This window comes from Electrona antarctica, assembly GCF_951216825.1.
Source record: "Electrona antarctica genome assembly, chromosome: 11".
Lineage (NCBI taxonomy): Eukaryota > Metazoa > Chordata > Actinopteri > Myctophiformes > Myctophidae > Electrona > Electrona antarctica.
Window position 1 is genome coordinate 41,638,619 of NC_136792.1, and position 23,733 is coordinate 41,662,351.

General features: G+C 42.2%; 1 protein-coding gene across 1 annotated transcript in view; it reads right to left on the minus strand.

Annotated features, from left to right (window-relative positions):
• Positions 1-17,327: 17,327 nt before the first annotated feature.
• Positions 17,328-23,733, minus strand: part of dnah10 (dynein axonemal heavy chain 10) — a gene marked incomplete at both ends in the record, with an annotated part of 54,496 nt that continues 48,090 nt past the window's right edge. The window contains 3 exons of the mRNA XM_079513866.1: positions 17,328-17,474; positions 17,609-17,754; positions 21,272-21,452. Coding sequence (XP_079369992.1) covers positions 17,328-17,474; positions 17,609-17,754; positions 21,272-21,452 — 474 coding nt within the window. The remainder of the gene's footprint in view (positions 17,475-17,608; positions 17,755-21,271; positions 21,453-23,733) is intronic.

The following is a 23,733-nucleotide window of genomic DNA, read 5'->3' on the forward strand; positions in this document are numbered from 1 at the left end:
ACAGAGCTTTGTTATTTCCCTAACAGAAACTACCAGTTTAACATAACGGAATAAAGACATATTGCGTAATACCTCATATTAGGGTACGGTTTAAGACTGATTTTACCACCATTCACTCATTAGAAGTTCAGATATTTCAAAACAAAGCTTTGTCCAATAATGACATGGCTTCAAGTGGATCTCAGACTTCATGTGTCCAGTTCCTGAAATAATCTAGCTGATAACATCGTTTGTGCCCAAATTTGGACAATCCCAGTCCCATTGACTCTCATTATGAACTAGATTTAAAAAAAACTTTCTAAAAGTATAGAACATATGTGAACAAAAATGTGTAGGATTCTGTTAGCCTATAGTGACAGACACGGATGTGCACAAGAAATTGCACCCTGGACAGCTATGCATCCTCCATTGTAGCACTTTCATTCTAAACTGAAGGGGGCGAAGGTGTTGACTCTCGCAGGAACAGCGACAGCTTCATTTCTACTTAGTTCTACCCCGCTCTCTCGCTGACCCTTCAAGTCAACAGTAGCTGTGTCACTGATCAAGGTCATCAGGCTTCTTAGTGACATGAGTTCTTCTTGCTTCATTTGTTCCCATGTTTTCCACATTTGTTCACTCTGCTCATTCCAGGCTTTCTCTTTGTCGTTCAGACTCCTGTGGTACTCCGCCGCTTGAATCCGGAATACCCTTTGAAGGTGGGTGATCTCTCCTTCCTTCTTCTCCAAAGTCTTCTTGAGTTGTAGGATGGTGTCATCTCTCTCCTGCAACTGGTTTGCTACAGTTCTCAGCTCTTCTTCTATGGCTTTAAACTTCTGTTCTGCAGAGAGTAATTTATCACGTTCCATAGAGCATATTTCCTTCCATTTATTATTCTGTTGCTCCATGGTGTTAGGCTTCTGCTCTGCAGAGGGGAACATGTCCTCATCCTCCACAAACACCAGGATATCCTCTGTAACAGAATTCATGGTTGCTTTTGGGGCTGACTGATGTTCCTTTAGCGCTGTGATGGAGGCCGACTGATATTCCTGAAACTCGGTGATGGAAGCAGCTGTGGTCTCCTGGTGTGGAAGGCCTAGGGAACAGTCCATCAGGTCAACAACAGCGCTATCACTGGGGATCAGTTTTCTTAGTGACGTGTGTTCTTTTTTCCTCATCTGTTCCCATGTTTTCCACAGGTCTTCCATTTGTTCACATTGCTCACTCCAGGTTCTCTCTTTCTCATTCAGACTCCTGTTGTACTCCTCCGTCTGAATGCAGAGTCTCTGTTGAAGGCCGGCGATCTCGTCCTTTTTCCTCTCCAGTGTCTTTCTGAGTTGCAGGATGGTCTCATCCCTCGCCTGCAACTGTTTTTTTGCAATATGCAGCTCTTCGTCTGAGGCTTTAAGCTTCAGTTCTTCAAAGAGGATCTTTTCCACAGCCTCCAGATCCACCAAAAGGCCCCATGTAAGTTCATGCATGGTTGCTTTGGGGGTTGACTGATGACTTTCTTGAAGGCTAGCTATCTCTTCTTCCTTCCCCATCATCTTTTGAAGTTCTATGATGGTGTCGTTCCTCATCTGCAACTTATTTGTTGCCGTTTTCAGCTCTTCTTCTGTGACTGTAAGTTTCTGTTCTTCAAAGAGGATCTTTTCTACAGCCTCCAGATGCACCAAAAGGCCCTGTGTAAGAGCATGCATGTTTGATTTGGGGGTTGAATGATGACTTTCTTGAAGGCTGGTGATCTCTTCCTCTTTCCCCATCATGTGTTGACGTTGGATAATGGTTTTCTCCATCACCTTCAACTGGTTTGTTGCCGTTTTCAGCTCTGCCTCATGCCAGCTGTGCTCCTTGACAGCCATGTCATTCCTGAAGTGCAATTGATCGTGTTTCATAAAGCATGTTTCCTTCCATTTTTTCTCCTGTTCCTCCTCCATGGGATTAATATTCGGCTCGACACCGATTAAATTGTCGTCAGCCTCCAGAAGCACCAGCAGGTCCTCTGTAAGATCATTCATGGTTGTTTTGGGGGCTGACCGATGTTTAACTTGAAGTCCAGTGATAGCTTCATCCTTCTCCAATGTCTTCTGGAGTGCTAAGATTGTTTCATCCCTTGCATGCAACTGGTTTGGTGTTTTCAAATTCTCTGGGGCTTTATGCTTCTGCTCTGCAAAGATGAACTTCTCAGCTAAATCCTCCTTTTCTCCAGGCAGTGTTTTTATCTCCTTGTGCCAGCTGTTCTCTATGGCAGCCATCTCATTCCTGGAGTGCGACCGATCACGTTCCATTAAGATGTTGCATGTTTCCTTCCATTCATTCAGTTGGCCAGCCAAAGCCTCCTTTTCTCTAAGCAGTTCATTTCTCTCCACATGCCAGCTGTGCTCCTTGGCAGCCTTAAGATTCTGTTCTGCAGAGAGGATCTTTTCCAGAGCCTCTAGATCGACCAGAAGGTCCTCATAGGTTCTCCCTTGAGGGCCGGTAACCTGTCCCTCCTTCTTCTCCCACATCTTTTGGAGTAGCACGATGGTCTCATCCTTTGCTGGCAACTGGTCTGTTGCAGTCTTCATCTCTTCTCTTGTGGCTTTCTGGATATCAGCTAAAGTCTTTTTTCCAAGCAGTTCCTTTCTCTCCTCAGGCCGGCTGTGCACCCTGGCACCCATGTAATTCCTGAAGTGCAATTGATCATGTTCCATAAAAAAGCATTCGTCCCATTCATTCTTCTGTTCCTTCTCCATGGTTTCAGGCTTCTGCTGCTCTACAGAGAGGCACTTTTCATCCTCCTCCTCCTCCAAGTCCACCAGAATGTCCTCTGTAAGATAATCTATGCTTGCTTTTGGGGTTGATTGATGTTCCTGAAGCTTCTTGGTGAGGGAGGCTGCTGTGGTGTACTGATGTAGAATTGCTTGCAGCACATCCATCTCCTTATCCGTTGAGGCACTGACCTCTGACATCTGTCAGTCAGATTGTAGCGTAATGTGAAAATATAAATAATAGAGTCTCGTAGTAAAGGTGTGAGGATAAGTCCGGCCGCTGCCAAGTCAACTTCTGACACCACCCTCACCCTACAACACCTTAAAGGCATTGGTTCTGGTCTGACGTCAACACAGAGCATTGCATAACAATGCAGATTTGCGCAGGTGAAAGAACATATAAATTAGACTGTAGAATTTAATAACAATCACACCCGTGTGAACTGAGTGGTGCAGTGACGTCACACACAAACCATATAGCAACCATGCTCCTTTTTTGAGTGGACAGGTACACGAACATACAGACAAAGCTGGTTGTTGGAGTGGTTTGCACCACTAAAAAAAAATGGATCAAACTTTCAGATGTTGTTTTTATCCCAGTGTGGAGGAAGAATGATTAGGATTTTTATTGTGATCTCTCAACCCTTGAAATATATAATCCTTGGTTTCTGTTGTGTTTGAACAATAATAGCAATTTAGTCTAGTATCCAGCCCATAGAGCCCCATTGTGAACCCGGACATGTTGAGTACACCAAAGTTTTATGTTAGAAATGTTTTTGAAAAAAAGGACAAAAATCACTCCGATACCATGGGCTATAGTCCATGGTCTCGGAAATGATGAAAAACGGCATGCTATAGTATGCCGTCCGAGACCATGGTCTATAGCCACTCCAAGACCATGGATGAAAAACGGCATGCTACAGTATGCTGTCCGAGACCATGGACTATAGACCATGGTCTCGGGGTGATTTTCGTCTTTTTTTCAAATCCTTCTTTTTCATCATTTATAGCCCATGGTCTTGGACGGCATACTATAGCATGCCGTTTTTCATCATTTTTTAGGATTTGAAAAAAAGACGAAAATCACTCCGAGACCAAAAGCGTGACGAGAAAGCGTTACGGAAAAGCATGACGCATTTTCTGTAGCATATTTTGGAGAATAACATCCAGAAGAACACTGGAAAGAGATGGAAAGCTGAGGAGATTCTCAGAGAGCATGGTGGCACTCTGTGATAAGCTGCTGTCTATGTGAGCCACAGGTTGTGGGTTCACAAGTCTAGCTGAATTCCTTCCACTCTTAACTGTGGACCACATTTTGGAGAATAACACCCAGAAGAACAATGGAAAGCTGAGGAGATTCTCAGAGAGCATGGTGGCACTCTATTAAGCTGCTGTCTATGTGAGCCACAGCTCATGGGTTCAAGTTCATCCAAAGGTCTCGGAAGGCATACTATAACATGCCGTTTTTCATCATTTTTGAGGATTTGAAAAAAATAAGAAAATCACTCCGATACCATGGACTATAGGACATGTTCTCGGACGGCATACTTTAGCATGCAGTTTTTCATCATTTTTGAGGATTTGAAAAAAAGACGAAATTCACTCCGAGACCATGGACTATAGCCCATGGTCTTTTCATCATTTTTGAGAATTTGAAAAAAAGGCGAAAATCACTCCGAGACCATGGACTATAGCCCATGGTGGGATTTGAACCGACAATGTCTGGATCACGTGGACAGCCACTTAACACATTGAGCTACCAGGCTTTCATTGTTCTGTCATGGTTTCTCCTCTATATTATGTGATTAAAATCCATGATAACACCTAAAAGCACTAAAAGACGCCTTTGATGCACAGCAAACACCATTAAAATGCTCTTACATGATCCCAAGGCCCCATTTGAAAAGTGACACCAAGAAGAACAACTTAATAACAGAGGGCTCAGTGGCACCCTTGTTAAGACGACATCCCTATGAGCCAGAGGTTGTGAGTTCAAATCCAGCTGAGTTCCTCCTACATTCACTCTGCAGCATGTTTTGGAGAATAACATCCAGAAGAACACTAGAAAGAGATGGTAACCTGAGAAGATTTTCAGAGAGCATGGTGGCACTCTGTTAAGCTGCTGTCTATGTGAACCACAGCTCATGGGTTCAAGTTCATCCCATGGTCTCGGACGGCATACTATAGCATGCCGTTTTTCATCATTTTTGAGGATTTGAAAAAAAGACGAAAATTACTCCGAGACCATGGACTATAGCCCATGGTCTCGGACGGCATACTTTAGCATGCCGTTTTTCATCATTTTTGAGGATTTGAAAAAAAAGACGAAAATCACTCCGAGACCATGGACTATAGCCCATGGTCTTTTCATCATTTTTGAGAATTTGAAAAAAAGGCGAAAATCACTCCGAGACCATGGACTATAGCCCATGGTCTCGGACGGCATACTTTAGCATGCCGTTTTTCATCATTTTTGAGGATTTGAAAAAAAGACGAAATTCACTCCGAGAACATGGACTATAGCCCATGGTAGGATTTGAACCCACAATGTCTGGATCACGTGGACAGCCACTTAACACATTGAGCTACCAGGCTTTCTTTGTTCTGTCATGGTTTCTCCTCTATATTATGTGATTGAAATCCATGATACCACTTAAAAGCACTAACAGACACCTTTGATGCACAGCAAAAAACATTAAAATGCTCTGTACATGATCCCAAGGCCCCATTTGAAAAGTGACACCAAGAAGAACAACTTAATCACAGAGGGCTCAGTGGCACCCTTATTAAGACGACATCCATATGAGCCAGAGGTTCAAATCCAGCTGAGTTCCTCCTACTTTCACTCTGCAGCATGTTTTGGAGAATAACATCCAGAAGAACACTAGAAAGCGATGGTAAGCTGAGAAGACTTTCAGAGAGCATGGTGGCACTCTGTTAAGCTGCTGTCTATGTGAGCCACAGCTCATGGGTTCAAGTTCATCCCATGGTCTCGGACGGCATACTATAGCATGCCGTTTTTCATCATTTTTGAGGATTTGAAAAAAAGACGAAAATCACTCCGAGACCATGGACTATAGCCCATGTTCTCGGACGGCATACTATAGCATGCCGTTTTTCATCATTTTTGAGGATTTGAAAAAAATACGAAATTCACTCCGAGACCATGGACTATAGCCCATGGTCTTTTCATCATTTTTGAGAATTTGAAAAAAAGGCGAAAATCACTCCGAGACCATGGACTATAGCCCATGGTGGGATTTGAACCCACAATGTCTGGATCACGTGGACAGCCACTTAACACATTGAGCTACCAGGCTTTCATTGTTCTGTCATGGTTTCTCCTCTATATTATGTGATTAAAATCCATGATAACACCTAAAAGCACTAAAAGACACCTTTGATGCACAGCAAACACCATTAAAATGCTCTTACATGATCCCAAGGCCCCATTTGAAAAGTGACACCAAGAAGAACAACTTAATAACAGAGGGCTCAGTACCACCCTTGTTAAGAAGACATCCCTATGAGCCAGAGGTTGTGAGTTCAAATCCAGCTGAGTTCCTCCTACTTTCACTCTGCAGCATGTTTTGGAGAATAACATCCAGAAGAACACTAGAAAGAGATGGTAACCTGAGAAGATTTTCAGAGAGCATGGTGGCACTCTGTTAAGCTGCTGTCTATGTGAGCCACAGCTCATGGGTTCAAGTTCATCCCATGGTCTCGGACGGCATACTATAACATGCCGTTTTTCATCATTTTTGAGGATTTGAAAAAAAGACGAAATTCACTCCGAGACCATGGACTATAGCCCATGGTGGGATTTGAACCCACAATGTCTGGATCACGTGGACAGCCACTTAACACATTGAGCTACCAGGCTTTCTTTGTTCTGTCATGGTTTCTCCTCTATATTATGTGATTGAAATCCATGATACCACTTAAAAGCACTAACAGACACCTTTGATGCACAGCAAAAAAAAACATTAAAATGCTCTGTACATGATCCCAAGGCCCCATTTGAAAAGTGACACCAAGAAGAACAACTTAATCACAGAGGGCTCAGTGGCACCCTTGTTAAGACGACATCCATATGAGCCAGAGGTTCAAATCCAGCTGAGTTCCTCCTACTTTCACTCTGCAGCATGTTTTGGAGAATAACATCCAGAAGAACACTAGAAAGCGATGGTAAGCTGAGAAGACTTTCAGAGAGCATGGTGGCACTCTGTTAAGCTGCTGTCTATGTGAGCCACAGCTCATGGGTTCAAGTTCATCCCATGGTCTCGGACGGCATACTATAGCATGCCGTTTTTCATCATTTTTGAGGATTTGAAAAAAAAGACGAAAATCACTCCGAGACCATGGACTAAAGCCCATGGTCTCGGACGGCATACTTTAGCATGCCGTTTTTCATCATTTTTGAGGATTTGAAAAAAAGACGAAATTCACTCCGAGACCATGGACTATAGCCCATGGTGGGATTTGAACCCACAATGTCTGGATCACGTGGACAGCCACTTAACACATTGAGCTACCAGGCTTTCTTTGTTCTGTCATGGTTTCTCCTCTATATTATGTGATTGAAATCCATGATACCACTTAAAAGCACTAACAGACACCTTTGATGCACAGCAAAAAAAAACATTAAAATGCTCTGTACATGATCCCAAGGCCCCATTTGAAAAGTGACACCAAGAAGAACAACTTAATCACAGAGGGCTCAGTGGCACCCTTGTTAAGACGACATCCATATGAGCCAGGGGTTCAAATCCAGCTGAGTTCCTCCTACTTTCACTCTGCAGCATGTTTTGGAGAATAACATCCAGAAGAACACTAGAAAGCGATGGTAAGCTGAGAAGACTTTCAGAGAGCATGGTGGCACTCTGTTAAGCTGCTGTCTATGTGAGCCACAGCTCATGGGTTCAAGTTCATCCCATGGTCTCGGACGGCATACTATAGCATGCCGTTTTTCATCATTTTTGAGGATTTGAAAAAAAGACGAAAATCACTCCGAGACCATGGACTATAGCCCATGTTCTCGGACGGCATACTATAGCATGCCGTTTTTCATCATTTTTGAGGATTTGAAAAAAATACGAAATTCACTCCGAGACCATGGACTATAGCCCATGGTCTTTTCATCATTTTTGAGAATTTGAAAAAAAGGCGAAAATCACTCCGAGACCATGGACTATAGCCCATGGTGGGATTTGAACCCACAATGTCTGGATCACGTGGACAGCCACTTAACACATTGAGCTACCAGGCTTTCATTGTTCTGTCATGGTTTCTCCTCTATATTATGTGATTAAAATCCATGATAACACCTAAAAGCACTAAAAGACACCTTTGATGCACAGCAAACACCATTAAAATGCTCTTACATGATCCCAAGGCCCCATTTGAAAAGTGACACCAAGAAGAACAACTTAATAACAGAGGGCTCAGTACCACCCTTGTTAAGAAGACATCCCTATGAGCCAGAGGTTGTGAGTTCAAATCCAGCTGAGTTCCTCCTACTTTCACTCTGCAGCATGTTTTGGAGAATAACATCCAGAAGAACACTAGAAAGAGATGGTAACCTGAGAAGATTTTCAGAGAGCATGGTGGCACTCTGTTAAGCTGCTGTCTATGTGAGCCACAGCTCATGGGTTCAAGTTCATCCCATGGTCTCGGACGGCATACTATAACATGCCGTTTTTCATCATTTTTGAGGATTTGAAAAAAAGACGAAATTCACTCCGAGACCATGGACTATAGCCCATGGTGGGATTTGAACCCACAATGTCTGGATCACGTGGACAGCCACTTAACACATTGAGCTACCAGGCTTTCTTTGTTCTGTCATGGTTTCTCCTCTATATTATGTGATTGAAATCCATGATACCACTTAAAAGCACTAACAGACACCTTTGATGCACAGCAAAAAAAAACATTAAAATGCTCTGTACATGATCCCAAGGCCCCATTTGAAAAGTGACACCAAGAAGAACAACTTAATCACAGAGGGCTCAGTGGCACCCTTGTTAAGACAACATCCATATGAGCCAGAGGTTCAAATCCAGCTGAGTTCCTCCTACTTTCACTCTGCAGCATGTTTTGGAGAATAACATCCAGAAGAACACTAGAAAGCGATGGTAAGCTGAGAAGACTTTCAGAGAGCATGGTGGCACTCTGTTAAGCTGCTGTCTATGTGAGCCACAGCTCATGGGTTCAAGTTCATCCCATGGTCTCGGACGGCATACTATAGCATGCCGTTTTTCATCATTTTTGAGGATTTGAAAAAAAAGACGAAAATCACTCCGAGACCATGGACTAAAGCCCATGGTCTCGGACGGCATACTTTAGCATGCCGTTTTTCATCATTTTTGAGGATTTGAAAAAAAGACGAAATTCACTCCGAGACCATGGACTATAGCCCATGGTGGGATTTGAACCCACAATGTCTGGATCACGTGGACAGCCACTTAACACATTGAGCTACCAGGCTTTCTTTGTTCTGTCATGGTTTCTCCTCTATATTATGTGATTGAAATCCATGATACCACTTAAAAGCACTAACAGACACCTTTGATGCACAGCAAAAAAAAACATTAAAATGCTCTGTACATGATCCCAAGGCCCCATTTGAAAAGTGACACCAAGAAGAACAACTTAATCACAGAGGGCTCAGTGGCACCCTTGTTAAGACGACATCCATATGAGCCAGGGGTTCAAATCCAGCTGAGTTCCTCCTACTTTCACTCTGCAGCATGTTTTGGAGAATAACATCCAGAAGAACACTAGAAAGCGATGGTAAGCTGAGAAGACTTTCAGAGAGCATGGTGGCACTCTGTTAAGCTGCTGTCTATGTGAGCCACAGCTCATGGGTTCAAGTTCATCCCATGGTCTCGGACGGCATACTATAGCATGCCGTTTTTCATCATTTTTGAGGATTTGAAAAAAAAGACGAAAATCACTCCGATACCATGGACTATAGCCCATGTTCTCGGACGGCATACTATAGCATGCCGTTTTTCATCATTTTTGAGGATTTGAAAAAAAGACGAAAATAACTCCGAGACCATGGACTATAGCCCATGGTCTCAGACGGCATACTATAACATGCTGTTTTTCATCATTTTTGAGGATTTGAAAAAAAAGATGAAATTCACTCCGAGACCATGGACTATAGCCCATGGTGGGATTTGAACCCACAATGTCTGGATCACGTGGACAGCACCCTTCATGGCTGAGGGAAGTAGGGGTGCTGGGGGGGCTGTAGCACCCCCTCCCCCCAGACACAGCCCCCCCTCGAACAGGAGGGGAAGAAAAAAAAAAGATAAATAAATATGCTGTATCACAGTATTGGCACCTTATACTGGTTAATTGCCTGTGTCAGTTCGTTCATATAACTTGCGTGTGGAGAGGGAAAGTAAAGGCCACGTTTGCGCGTGAAAATGCGCAAAAATGCGCGTGCATGATGCGCGTGCACGCGCATTTTTGCGGCGCGCGCTACGCGCGCGCACCCCCTACTAGACGCTCAGCCCCTGCGAGTGTAAAGTACTTCCCGCGGGCCTGGCACCCTTAACACATTGAGCTACCAGGCTTTCTTTGTTCTGTCATGGTTTCTCCTCTATATTATGTGATTGAAATCCATGATACTACTTAAAAGCACTAACAGACACCTTTGATGCACAGCAAAAAAACATTAAAATGCTCTGTACATGATCCCAAGGCCCCATTTGAAAAGTGACACCAAGAAGAACAACTTAATCACAGAGGGCTCAGTGGCACCCTTGTTAAGACGACATCCATATGAGCCAGAGGTTGTGAGTTCAAATCCAGCTGAGTTCCTCCTACTTTCACTCTGCAGCATTTTTGAAAAAAAGGCGAAAATCACTCCGAGATCATGGACTATAGCCCATGGTCTCGGAGTGATTTTCGTCTTTTTTCAAATTCTCGTTTTTCATCATGTTTGACCATGGTCTCGGACGGCATACTATAGCACGCCGTTTTTCATCATTTTTGAGAATTTGAAAAAAAGACGAAAATAACTCCAGTTATATTCCAGCATGTGTCTCCATAGTCAGCTGAATTATAAAAAAGTATGAATGGAGTTTCTAGGTGAAAGTGACTTTTTGACGTGCCACTATCTGCCATTGAGCCACATTATACATTTCTCAAATTTGAAAGCACTATATTTCTAAAACTATGAAACATTTCAAAGATTCCTTTTCAGGCAAACATGTCCACCGTAAGATGAACCTAAATAGGTTTGCATGGGGTTTCTAGGTGTAAGTATGTAAGACTAGTAGCATGCCAAAGTTTGTGCTATTGCCATTGAAAATGCATTGGGCGTTTAAGTTAAATTACTCAGAAACTACAAAACATTTCAAAGCTAAAAGTTCCAGCATGTGTGCCCACAGTAAGCTGAATCATAAAACATGTGAATGGAGTTTCTAGGTGAAAGTGACTTTTTGACGTGCCATAGAGCTGCCATTGAGCCCCATTATAAATGTCTCAAATTTGAAAGCACTATATTTCTATAACTATGAAACATTTCAAAGATTCCTTTTCAGGCAAACATGTCCACCATAAGATGAACCTAAATAGGTTTGAATGGGGTTTCTAGGTGTAAGTATGTAGGACTAGTAGCATGCCAAAGTTTGTGCTATTGCCATTGAGAATGCATTGGGCGTTTAAGTTAAATAACTCAGAAACTACAAAACATTTCAACGTAAAAGTTCCAGTATGTGTGCCCACAGTAAGCTGAATCATAAAAAGTGTGAATGGAGTTTCTAGGTGAAAGTGACTTTTTGACGTGCCATAGAGCTGCCATTGAGCCCCATTATACATTTCTCAAATTTGAAAGCACTATATTTCTAAAACTATGAAACATTTCAAAGATTCATTTTCAGGCAAACATGTCCACCATAAGATGAACCTAAATAGGTTTGAATGGGGTTTCTAGGTGTAAGTATGTAGGACTAGTAGCATGCCAAAGTTTGTGCTATTGCCATTGAGAATGCATTGGGCGTTTAAGTTAAATAACTCAGAAACTACAAAACATTTCAACGTAAAAAGTTCCAGTATGTGTGCCCACAGTAAGCTGAATCATAAAAAGTGTGAATGGAGTTTCTAGGTGAAAGTGATTTTTTGACTTCAAGGTCCTTTTCTGTACCAACTGCACCAACACTATACCTGACTGAGTGAGATTTCCATGTGCTTTCATCTTCTTTTTTCTTCAAAGTAAAGTTTCAGAGTAAAGACCAGAGTGGGATTTGAACCCACAATGTCTGGATCATGTGGACCGCCACACATTGAGCTACCAGGCTTTCTTTGTTCTGTCATGGTTTCTCCTCTATATTATGTGATTAAAATCCATGATAACACTTAAAAGCACTAAAACACACCTTTGATGCACAGCAAACACCATTACAATGCTCTGTACATGATCCCAAGGCCCCATTTGAAAAGTGACACCAAGAAGAACAACTTAATCACAGAGGGCTCATTGGCACCCTTGTTAAGACGACATCCATGTTTATTGTTTATTGTTTATTGAATGGATCCCCATTAGCTGACGCCGGGGCGACAGCTAATCTTCCTGGGGTCCATATAAAATACATACAAAAAGTACATAATTACATAATTACAAATACATTCAACAAGATTAAATACATGAAAATACATAATTACAATTTATTCTATAAAATTAAATGCAACATAAGAATAACATTATGGTCATGTGGTCAGCTGTAACAAGTGTTCCTTTAAAGCACATTTGAAAGATAATTTATTTTGTGTTATATTAATGTGAGGTGGTAACATATGTGAGCCAGAGGTTGTGAGTTCAAATCCAGCTGAGTTCCTCCTACTTTCACTCTGCAGCACATTTTGGAGAATAACATCCAGAAGAACACTAGAAAGAGATGGTAAGCTGAGAAGATTTTCAGAGAGCATGGTGGCACTCTGTTAAGCTGCTGTCTATGTGAGCCACAGCTCATGGGTTCAAGGTCATCCCATGGCCTAGGGACGGCATACTGTAGCACACCGGTTTTCTACATTTTTGAGGATTTGAAAAAAAGACAAAAATCACTCCGATACCATGGGCTATAGTCCATGGTCTCGGAGTGATTTTTTTATTTTTGCCAAATCCTCAAAAATGATGAAAAACGGCATGCTATAGTATGCCGTCCGAGACCATGGTCTATAGCCACTCCGAGACCATGGATGAAAAACGGCATGCTATAGTATGCTGTCCGAGACCATGGACTATAGACCATGGTCTCGGAGTGATTTTTTTATTTTTGCCAAATCCTCAAAAATGATGAAAAACGGCATGCTATAGTATGCCGTCCGAGACCATGGTCTATAGCCACTCCGAGACCATGGATGAAAAACGGCATGCTATAGTATGCTGTCCGAGACCATGGACTATAGACCATGGTCTCGGAGTGATTTTCGTCTTTTTTTCAAATCCTTCTTTTTCATCATTTATAGCCCATGGTCTTGGACGGCATACTATAGCATGCCGTTTTTCATCATTTTTTAGGATTTGAAAAAAAGACGAAAATCACTCCGAGACCAAAAGCGTGACGGAAAAGCGTGACGAGAAAGCGTGACGGAAAAGCGTGACACATTTTCTGTAGCATATTTTGGAGAATAACATCCAGAAGAACACTGGAAAGAGATGGAAAGCTGAGGAGATTCTCAGAGAGCATGGTGGCACTCTGTGATAAGCTGCTGTCTATGTGAGCCACAGGTTGTGGGTTCAAGTCTAGCTGAATTCCTTCCACTCTTAACTGTGGACCACATTTTGGAGAATAACACCCAGAAGAACAATGGAAAGCTAAGGAGATTCTCAGAGAGCATGGTGGCTCTCTGTGATAAGTTGCTGTCTATGTGAGCCACAGGTTGTGGGTTCAAGTTCAGCCCATGGCCTCGGACAGCATACTATAGCATGCAGTTTTTCATCATTTTTGAGGATTTGAAAAAAATACGAAAATCACTCCGAGACCATGGGCTATAGCCCATGATTTCGGACGGCATAGCATGCCGTTTTTCATCATTTTTGAGGATTTGAAAAAATACGAAAATCACTCCGAGACCATGGTCTCCGACGGCATACTATAGCATGCCATTTTTCATCATTTTTGAGGATTTGACAAAAATACGAAAATCACTCCGAGACCATGGTCTCCGACGGCATACTATAGCATGCAGTTTTTCATCATTTTTGAGGATTTGACAACAAAAAAAAAAAAAGTAAAAAAAAAAAAAGTGTACTGGCACACCCGAAATCACTATATATACTGTTAATATGTGCGTGTGTTTGTGTGTGTGTTAGGTTGCGCACAGGTGGTGAAAAACAACCATGCTGTTTTCGTGCTCAGACACATAGTCACTTAACTCTTTGAGAGTTTCAAGGATTTCTATATAGTTTTTAGACTTCTCTATGGCAGAATGGCGTTTTTGAATGATTTATTGAAAATTCTCTGTTGTGAATGTGTGACAACGAAAGACCTTCAGAGAAAGCTTGGCTTGTCTGCTTCCAGGAAAAAAATTAACTGAGTTGATAAAATGTTTAGTTTTGGTGTTGGAAGCCATTTAAAAGAGCCTGCATTTACACTGGGTAGTGTTTCTAGGACAACAAAAAAAGTTATGCCCGGTTGAAGTTTTATTTTCTAAATAACTTTTTTTCTGCTGGGCGTACATAGCCATGCAATATCTCATTTTAAAGGGTGAGTTGTCTAGTTCAATTAGAATAAAATAAAAAGTTTCTCACATGTACCACTGTAGATATTTTGCCATCTATAAATAGCATGGTCAGTCATGATCAATCTGACCTATCCAGCTAAAAGTCCCCCTAGCTCTGAAATGGAACATCATATAAACTCAATTCTTTTTTGGGGTAAAATTAGACATTCTAACGCACATTTTGATATATACCATGTTTACATAGTCTTACCAGTACCTTGTCTATTCATGCATGTATCTCAAAAACCTGTTGTGAAGAAACAGTTTTGATAAAAAAACACATCCAAGGACATTGTTTTGATATGACTTTGTGCCCATGATATGTATCAAAATATAGACTTGAATGTATACTGTATTATAACAAAAAATTGGGTTCTTACCATCTACCGTTACAGAGTAAATCACAGTTGAAACTCGCTTAGTCAAACCATAAACCTCAGAATAGTGAACAAAATAGCCATGACAGGTCTAACTCATTGTAAAAGCGTATTTTATTTTTTATGACTACTAACATAATACAATTATAATAAATATTACAGAAAATAAATAGGCCTACATACAAAACAGTTGTCCCCAAACTCCCCAGTGTCCCCAAACCACTGCATTCCAGTTGTTCTTGACGGTGTGTGTGTGTGTAGGCTAAATTTAAAAAAAACAACTGAAATGAATGAATGCATCCGGTTCAGTGTCGGATAACTCCATCGCAGTCTTGACTCTTCGTCTTCATCATCATCATCCTCATCCTCCTCCTCCTCCTCCTCCTCCTCCTCATCTGATGCCAGTTCTAAATATATAAAAATAAACATTTAGCTGTAGTCAGCCCGGCCAATAGCCAGTTGGGGGGGGGGACGGGGACGTAGGCTATCTGACATCATCGTCATCATCATCATCACACGGAGACACACTAAACAATGTACAATCATGATTGTATACAATATACAATGAATGCGATTATCATCAGACGTCAATGAAACGTCATACAGATCTTATATAATACGCTACTGTTAGCTTCACTCCCCGTCCCCCCTCCGATCCTTGTAGCAAGGTCATCATAAACACGCGTTGCTTCAGTAAACGATGCATGTTTGTTCTCCGTCTTTGTAGACAGTAAATAAAAGGAGCGAACATTACTCTAAAGATCAGATCGCCTATAAGGCACGCTACAATATAAAATACTTGTACTGCCATGCGTGCATGCCTGCTACGATCGACACCAACCCCCCCTCCAACTATTAGCCAGCACCAATGCACCAACCCCCCCATTAGCCAGCACCTTTGGTGCTGGCTAATGGCTGGGGGCCATCGTGGTGAGTCATTCTGGCGTCATGATCTGACTAGTAGTAGTAATTATCCAAGCATCTATTTGTAGCGATCATCTTATGATTTCTGATCACTATAGAAGGGCATTTTCTACAATAAGATTACCTCAAAACATTCCGGGTTGATCGTCTTCTTCAATGGTTTCCCGGTATAGCTCATCGGACGACGATGGGGAGACAATGAAAAAAGGAGGGAGGGAGCAGCGAGTCTCGCTGTAAGCACTGGACCAGGGCTACTCCGCCTGGAGAAGGCGACTGGGACGCGTATGGATCAATACTACTACCACAAAACTCGCTCAAATAAATAGTACTGCTTTCAACTTTTTCTGCTAGAAAATCGCTCGGGCGAGACGGCAAAACAGGCAAAACAATAAACTATGAAGACTCCCTCTGCCCCCACTGTTTACAGGGGTTGGGACCAGCTTCCAATGGCAACACGTACACGTGTGTCACGTGACACGGGTTTTCTGGGTAATGTAGTTGGAATATAAGCTCAGGAATTTAAACAGCGCTTCGGAGCATATTAATATGTTTAGATTAATCAAAAACTCTGAAGACGCCAATTGGCGTCATTGATCATTTACGGAATTCTGATGAAGACGCCAATTGGCGTCTTTCACCTTCTAAGGGTTAAGGAAGTGGTTTGCACCACTTAAAAAAATCACAGCACCCTCTTTAAAGCTTAAACCTGTCTTGCTCTGATGGCATTTACTTGTGATACCGGTATGTCCTCTGGATTTTATTATGAAATAAATAAATAAACAAGATATAATTATTTATTGGGTTGTGGCCTTTTTTCCCCAGTGTGACAACTGACCACTTTGTTTTTAACCCTGTTAAACATACTTTTTTGTATTGCCAAAGACCATCTAAAATACATCCAGAGCTGAAACAGATCTCGCTTTTTGAGCGGTGCTAGCCGCTCCAACATTTGACCATGTGAGTTTTGGTGTCTATTTCATGCGAGACTGGGTGTCTATTTCAGCACGGTTACTATGGTTACTGTGTCTTTAATTAGTCTATTTCAGTGACGTAACGATTATGTAATCCAAGGCACCGCTCACAGATTTTTCTTTCATAATATGATGTGTGAAAACTGGAAAGCCATCAGGATTTTAACACCTTTATTTGTAAATTAACATACTATTTAATTATTTTTGAGGGGAGCTTATAGCCCCTCCTATGTCCAGCTTTGAGGGTTTGTGTAAACACAAACATTGAAGACAAAAGTGTGTAAACACAAACATTGAAGACAAATGTCAGGACGCAAATTGTGATTGACCAGAATGAGATGATGTATGATGACGTATGATGATAAGAGCTCCCCTCGATTCACACGGGTGTGATTTTATCAATTACCGTTATTCCACCCATCGAGCCATGCAGACAGACGTCAATGTCAGCAGTACCATTAACAGTTCGTTATTGGGAGGGAAGCTGTTCTACGATCAATTCACTCGTGTAACTCGTGAATGGGAGGGGAAAGTGTTAATGCAGTGCATACACGGAATGGCCAGTTACATGGAAAGGGGTGCTGTGTTTAGTCAGAGTTGAGGCACAGACAGACGCCTTCCAGCACCCAGTGGGAGATGTGCTTGGTGGTAAACAGGTCAGCCTCAAACACCAGCCCCACGCCCATCGCATTCCTCCGCATGGATGTGGTGTACACTGGTGTCCGCAATGTGTTCTGTGGGACAAAACATCCACAACATACACAACAACACTTTGAATTTCTCCGAAGGAGAGGAAAATCACGAACAAACAACAATATAGAAATATAAATAAATCTCTCTATATATAGTGAGTGCTTGTGGTCTGCACCTGTAATTTGAGCCGGTGTGCCTCTATGGGTATGACCTTGAGGATGGGCAGCTGGACTACCAGAGCTTTGGGCTTACTCCTTACCAGACAGCCTTTCTCCATGTCCCAATCTGCTCCCTCCAGATACAAACCAGATACAAAGCAACCTAGAAACAAAGCAAAACCAAACTTTCAGTGATATTTTTCTTTATTTGTTTTACCCCTTTCTCTCCCCAACTTTGTTTTACTTCCCGTATCTGCGTGAGGTGGGCGGACACATTATTAGGAGACGGGAAGAATGTTGAAGTCTATTCATTTCCAATGGGAGAGTGAACGTGAACACAGCTTATGAACTTATGGTCACTGAAGTAAATACTGGACCCAATCATCACAAGGCACACAATATTTCCAAGATATTCATACTAAAATGACTTTTAGCGAGACAAATCAGGCGAAAATGTACTTTGTTATCGACCTTTCTTTATCCCAGCAACAAACTCTGCTCGGGGAGGTCGGGGAGGAGAATGAAGTTCGACCATCTTTATACATTAACACTTTGATTGCTACAGGATCTCGGCAGGCCTATTTTGATGTTGCTACCGTTTAACATTGCACAAAGGCCTTGTTCGGGGGCCCACAGCAAAATGTTCTCTTATAGCGAGAATCACACGCATACATCAAAAGAAAGCTGAACTTGTCCACTTCAATTTAAAAAATACATTTTGATTTTACCATGTTCCATTCTGGAGATATTGACCTTTTTGCAACACCTGCATTTGCCTGGAAGTGGTTATCTTGAACAGCGAGCAGAGTTATGGATGGTTTAAAGTCAGAGACATTGACAGGCAGATATAAAATTGAACCCAATAAATATCCTATACATCCTATACACCGAATGAAAGCCCTGAATGTGTACTTTTACGAGGAAAACAGTATACATTGATCCCATCTACAGTTAGACAGTAATTGGTTATTGAATGCAGCTTGTGCCCACCAGATAACTTCAGAGAAGACATGGACGTGAACTCCTCAATATTCACAAAATAAGGCCTATAGCGACATATAAATACTATATACCGTATGAAACAGAAGACTCTCTGCTTTCATAAGAAAAAAATCACACCCGTGTGAACTGAGTGGTGTAAGGTTTTATATAGCATGATCAGCTGTGGTCTGACGTAATGTCTGACGTAATGAAATCACACCCGGGTGAACTGAGTGACCACTTTCCTAGATCTAGGCTATTGAGTTCAGCATTCAGCATCTCTGTTTCTCTGGTGGTTAGTTGAAAAAAAAATATGTTAAGAGTTTTTGTCCGATGTGAGGTATTATATAAGGTAAGGTATTATATAGCCTGATCAGCTCTGATCTGACGTAATGAAATCACACCCGGATGTGATTTCACAACTGGCTTTTTTTGTGCAGAAAAAATGAGCATGGTTGCTACGGTCATCCAGTTCACCCGGGTGTGATTTAATTACGTCAGAAATTATTTTGAACATAGCAACCATGCTCATTTTTTCTGCACACAAAAGCCAGTTGTAGGAGTGGTTTACACCACTCAAAAAGCCAGTTGTAGGAGTGGTTTACACCACTCAAAAACTTCTACTGTAGTAATAATAAAAATCACACCCATGTGAAGTGAGTGGTGCAACTCTGTCCCATATTCTGTTCTCTGCTTATTCAATACAGCTCGCTATATACGGACTGAGGCAGAAAGTCATGTAAACCTTTTATTTACAGTTTGGTCTGTAAACTTCTACTGTAATAATAAAAATCACACCCCTGTGAAGTGAGCGTTGCAACTGTTCTGTACTTATTCACTACAGCTCGCTATATACGGACTGAGACAGAAAGTCATGTAAACCTTTTATTGAGCGGTGCAACTGTTCTCTACAGTTGCACGGTGCAACTGTAGAGAACAGTTGCACCGCTCACTTCACAGGGGTGTGATTTTTATTATTACAGTAGAAGTTTACAGACCAAACTGTAAATAAAAGGTTTACATGACTTTCTGTCTCAGTCCGTATATAGCGAGCTGTAGTGAATAAGTACAGAACAGTTGCAACGCTCACTTCACAGGGGTGTGATTTTTATTATTACAGTAGAAGTTTACAGACCAAACTGTAAATAAAAGGTTTACATGACTTTCTGCCTCAGTCCGTATATAGCGAGCTGTATTGAATAAGCAGAGAACAGAATATGGGACAGAGTTGCACCACTCACTTCACATGGGTGTGATTTTTATTATTACTACAGTAGAAGTTTTTTTCTTATGAAAGCAGAGAGTCTTCTGTTTCATACGGTATATAGTATTTATATGTCGCTATAGGCCTTATTTTGTGAATATTGAGTTCGGGTCCATGTCTTCTCTGCAGTTATATCTGGTGGGCGCAATGTGCATCCACCCAGTAACCAATTTATGACAAACTGTACATGGGATCAATGTTTACTCTTTTCCTCGTAAAAGTACACATTCAGGGCTTTCATTCGGTGTATAGGATGTATAGCATATTTATTGTGTTTATTGTTATATCTGCCTGTCAATGTCTGACTATAAACCTTCATAACTCTGCTTTCTTTAGATGATGATGATGATTCACTGCTTTCATTGTTTTGATCGCAGTAACATGGGGGGGGGGGGGGGGGGGGGGGGGGGTCATGGGCACATTGGGCAGCAAAAGTCTTGATCCGTACGGCTATAAAAAGTCCCATTCCACCGTTCGGTTCAGAACTATAGTATAACGGTGAGACGCGTTGTCATCATCAGCTGATTTTGTTTTTCAAGCTAGTATAGGGGAACATGCCCGGGCATGCATCACAACACCACGGTTTAGGACGAGGAAAAGTTCGTTATACATTACACCCGGGTCGATTACGTCCCCGACGCGTTCATTGCGGTCTTATCACTACAATTATAATGAATAAAAAAGCGTTACAATCACACGTCCGAGCGATCTCCGATTATGACGGCTCTGCATGGCGATACGTGATCCCCCAACGGTAGACTGTCTTTTGTCATGGCGGCCCCTCTCGATACTGTAGTTCGTTTGTTAGTTCGTAGTATTGTAGGCTCGGGGATCGTTTGGTCGCTACAGTATGAAGAAGTAAACATGCATCTGTCCATGTGTGTTGCAGACGTTGTGCAATGCCGATCAGATCATGTGTTAGGCAGCGTAACAGCGTTCCGTTCATCACGTTTTTTTCCGAGACAGAGTACAGAGCCCCCATCTCGCAAGGCCCTCCTCCTGCAGGAGAAACAGGAGGGGAGGGGGGAATCGAGTATTATAGTGTTGGGTGAAAGCCAATAGGTGGAGGAAAGCCTGGTGAGGCGAGGTTAGGTGAAATTTGATTCTTTTCACACACCGACTAGATCATTCCATGGGCGCGTCCATTTTACACTGGCTTCTACACGTAAAGCGGCCCGCCCTCCTGTTTTCAGGAGGGCGGGACTAAGCAGCAATGACAGTGGGATGGTTCTTCATTGTCCGGGTGGGTAAAAAGATGAATGAAAGTATGCTATAAAAAAGTGATTAAAACGTATGGATACGTGGTTCGCACCGGACGTTTGATTAATTGATAACGTATTGATACGCGATTAGCGTTCGCTGTGTTAAATGTATAATCTTTTGGTGGATTTTCAGCAATATTAATAGCATCATTAAATCTACATTATCTTCTTACCCTGTCCGGGTCTCTCGTTGACTTGGTCCTCACTACGGTACTGGGTGACCTGTGTGTAGAGCGTGGATCTGTCCAGTGGCCAGCCGTTCTTCCGGCATGTGGCTTGGACCAGGGCGGTCAGGTAGGACTCTGGGATTTGGAGCCCTGACAGCCACATCACATTTGGCTCTCCCTCGTCCACCTCACAGACAAAAACAGAACATACACCTATATATATACTACTACATATATCTACTGTGAGCCACAGGTTGTGGGTTCAAGTTCAGCCCACAGCCTCGGATGGCATATTATAGCATGCTGTTTTTCATCATTTCTGAGGATTTGAAAAAAAGACGAAAATCACTGCGAGACAGCCCATGGCCTCGGACGGCATACTATAGCATGCCGTTTTTCATCATTTTTGAGGATTTGAAAAAAAAAGCCGAAAATCACTGCGAAACGGCATACGCATGCCGTTTTTCATCATTTTTGAGGATTTGAAAAAAAGATGAAAATCACTCCGAGACCATGGGCTACAGCCCATGGTCTCGGACCCATGGTCTCGGACGGCTTACTATAGCATGCCGTTTTTCATCATTTTCGAGGATTAAAAAAAAAAAGCCGAAAATCACTCCGAGACCATGGGCTATAGCCCATGGCCTCGGACGGCATACTATAGCATGCCGTTTTTCATCATTTTTGAGGATTTGAAAAAAAAAGCCGAAAATCACTGCGAAACGGCATACGCATGCCGTTTTTCATCATTTTTGAGGATTTGAAAAAAAGATGAAAATCACTCCGAGACCATGGGCTACAGCCCATGGTCTCGGACCCATGGTCTCGGACGGCTTACTATAGCATGCCGTTTTTCATCATTTTCGAGGATTAAAAAAAAAAAGCCGAAAATCACTCCGAGACCATGGGCTATAGCCCATGGCCTCGGACGGCATACTATAGCATGCCGTTTTTCATCATTTTCGAGGATTTGAAAAAAAAGCCGAAAATCACTCCGAGACCACGGGCTATAGCCCATGGCCTGGGACGGCATACTATAGCACGCCGGTTTTCATCATTTTTGAGGATTTGAAAAAATAACTCTACTCTACTACAAAACATTTCATGCCAAAGTTTGTGCTATTGCCATTTGGAAGGATCTCTCACACTTAAAGGACCACTTCACCACTTTTCAACATCTCTTCATATAATTGGTCCTCACTAATGTTCATGATAAAACACCACAATCTTTTCCTACTCAGTCTGTGTCTCATAAGAGGGCTTTGGGCAGTTCGGACACCCGTCCACCAGTGACATCATCATTAGGCAGATTTTTTTTAGAAAGAAAAGTAACGAGTGTGTGTTCTGGTCCTGTTGATTGAGCTGAGCAGGAGCCAGGTTTCTAGTTCCTGCTCAGCTCAATCAACAGGACCAGAACACACTTGGGCTGGCTGCCAGGATCACATCCACCAATGGGAAGGTCAGCTGCATGGATGTATGCAGTGGTGGAAAGTAACTAAGTACTTTTACTTAAGTAATGTACTTAAGTACAATTTTGAGGTATTTGTACTTTACTTGAGTATTTCCAATTTCCATAAAAAAACAACTGCACCATCACTATCATATAACCTGACTGAGTGAGACTTCCAGGCATTTTTATCTTCTTCTTTATTCAAAGTAAAGTTACAGAGTAAAGACCAGAGTGGGATTTGAACCCACAACGTCGTAGACAGCCACTTAACACGTTGCACTACCAGGTTGTCTGTGTTCTGTCATGGCTTCTCCTCTGTATTATCTGATTAACATCCACGATAACACTTAGGCCTCACTCAGACCTTTACTGCATTGCTGTATGCTTGTTGGATGAATGTTGTGTAGTGTCATGGCCGCCCCAATGCATTTCCAATGGAAGTCACATGGTTTGTAGTCCACATTTTGGACTACAAGCTGTTGTATGGCTTTCGGCTGTGTTTCGACTGCGCCCCTCCCCCCCATACAACACAAATGTTGTGTCAAACTATGTGACTCCCATTGGAAATGCATTGGGGCGGCCATGACACTACACAACATTCATCCAACAAGCATACAGCAATGCAGTAAAGGTCTGAGTGAGGCCTTAAAAGCACTAAAGACACCTTTGATGCACAGCAAACAGCATTCAAATGCTCTGTACATGATCCCAAGGCCCCATTTGTAAAGTGACACCAAGAAGAACAACTTACAACTTGAAATCACAGTGAGCTCAGTGGCACCCTTGTTAAGATGACATCCATGTGAGCCAGAGTTTGTGAGTTCAAATCCAGCTTAGTTACTCCTACTTTAACTCTGCAGCATGTTTTGGAGAATAACATCCAGAAGAACACAAGAAAGAGATGGAAAGCTGAGGAGACCCTCAGAGAGCATGGTGGCACTCTGTGATAAGCTGCTGTCTACTGTATATATACAATTGAGAGAATTCCACAGGCACATTCCTCTGTGGCGTGCACATT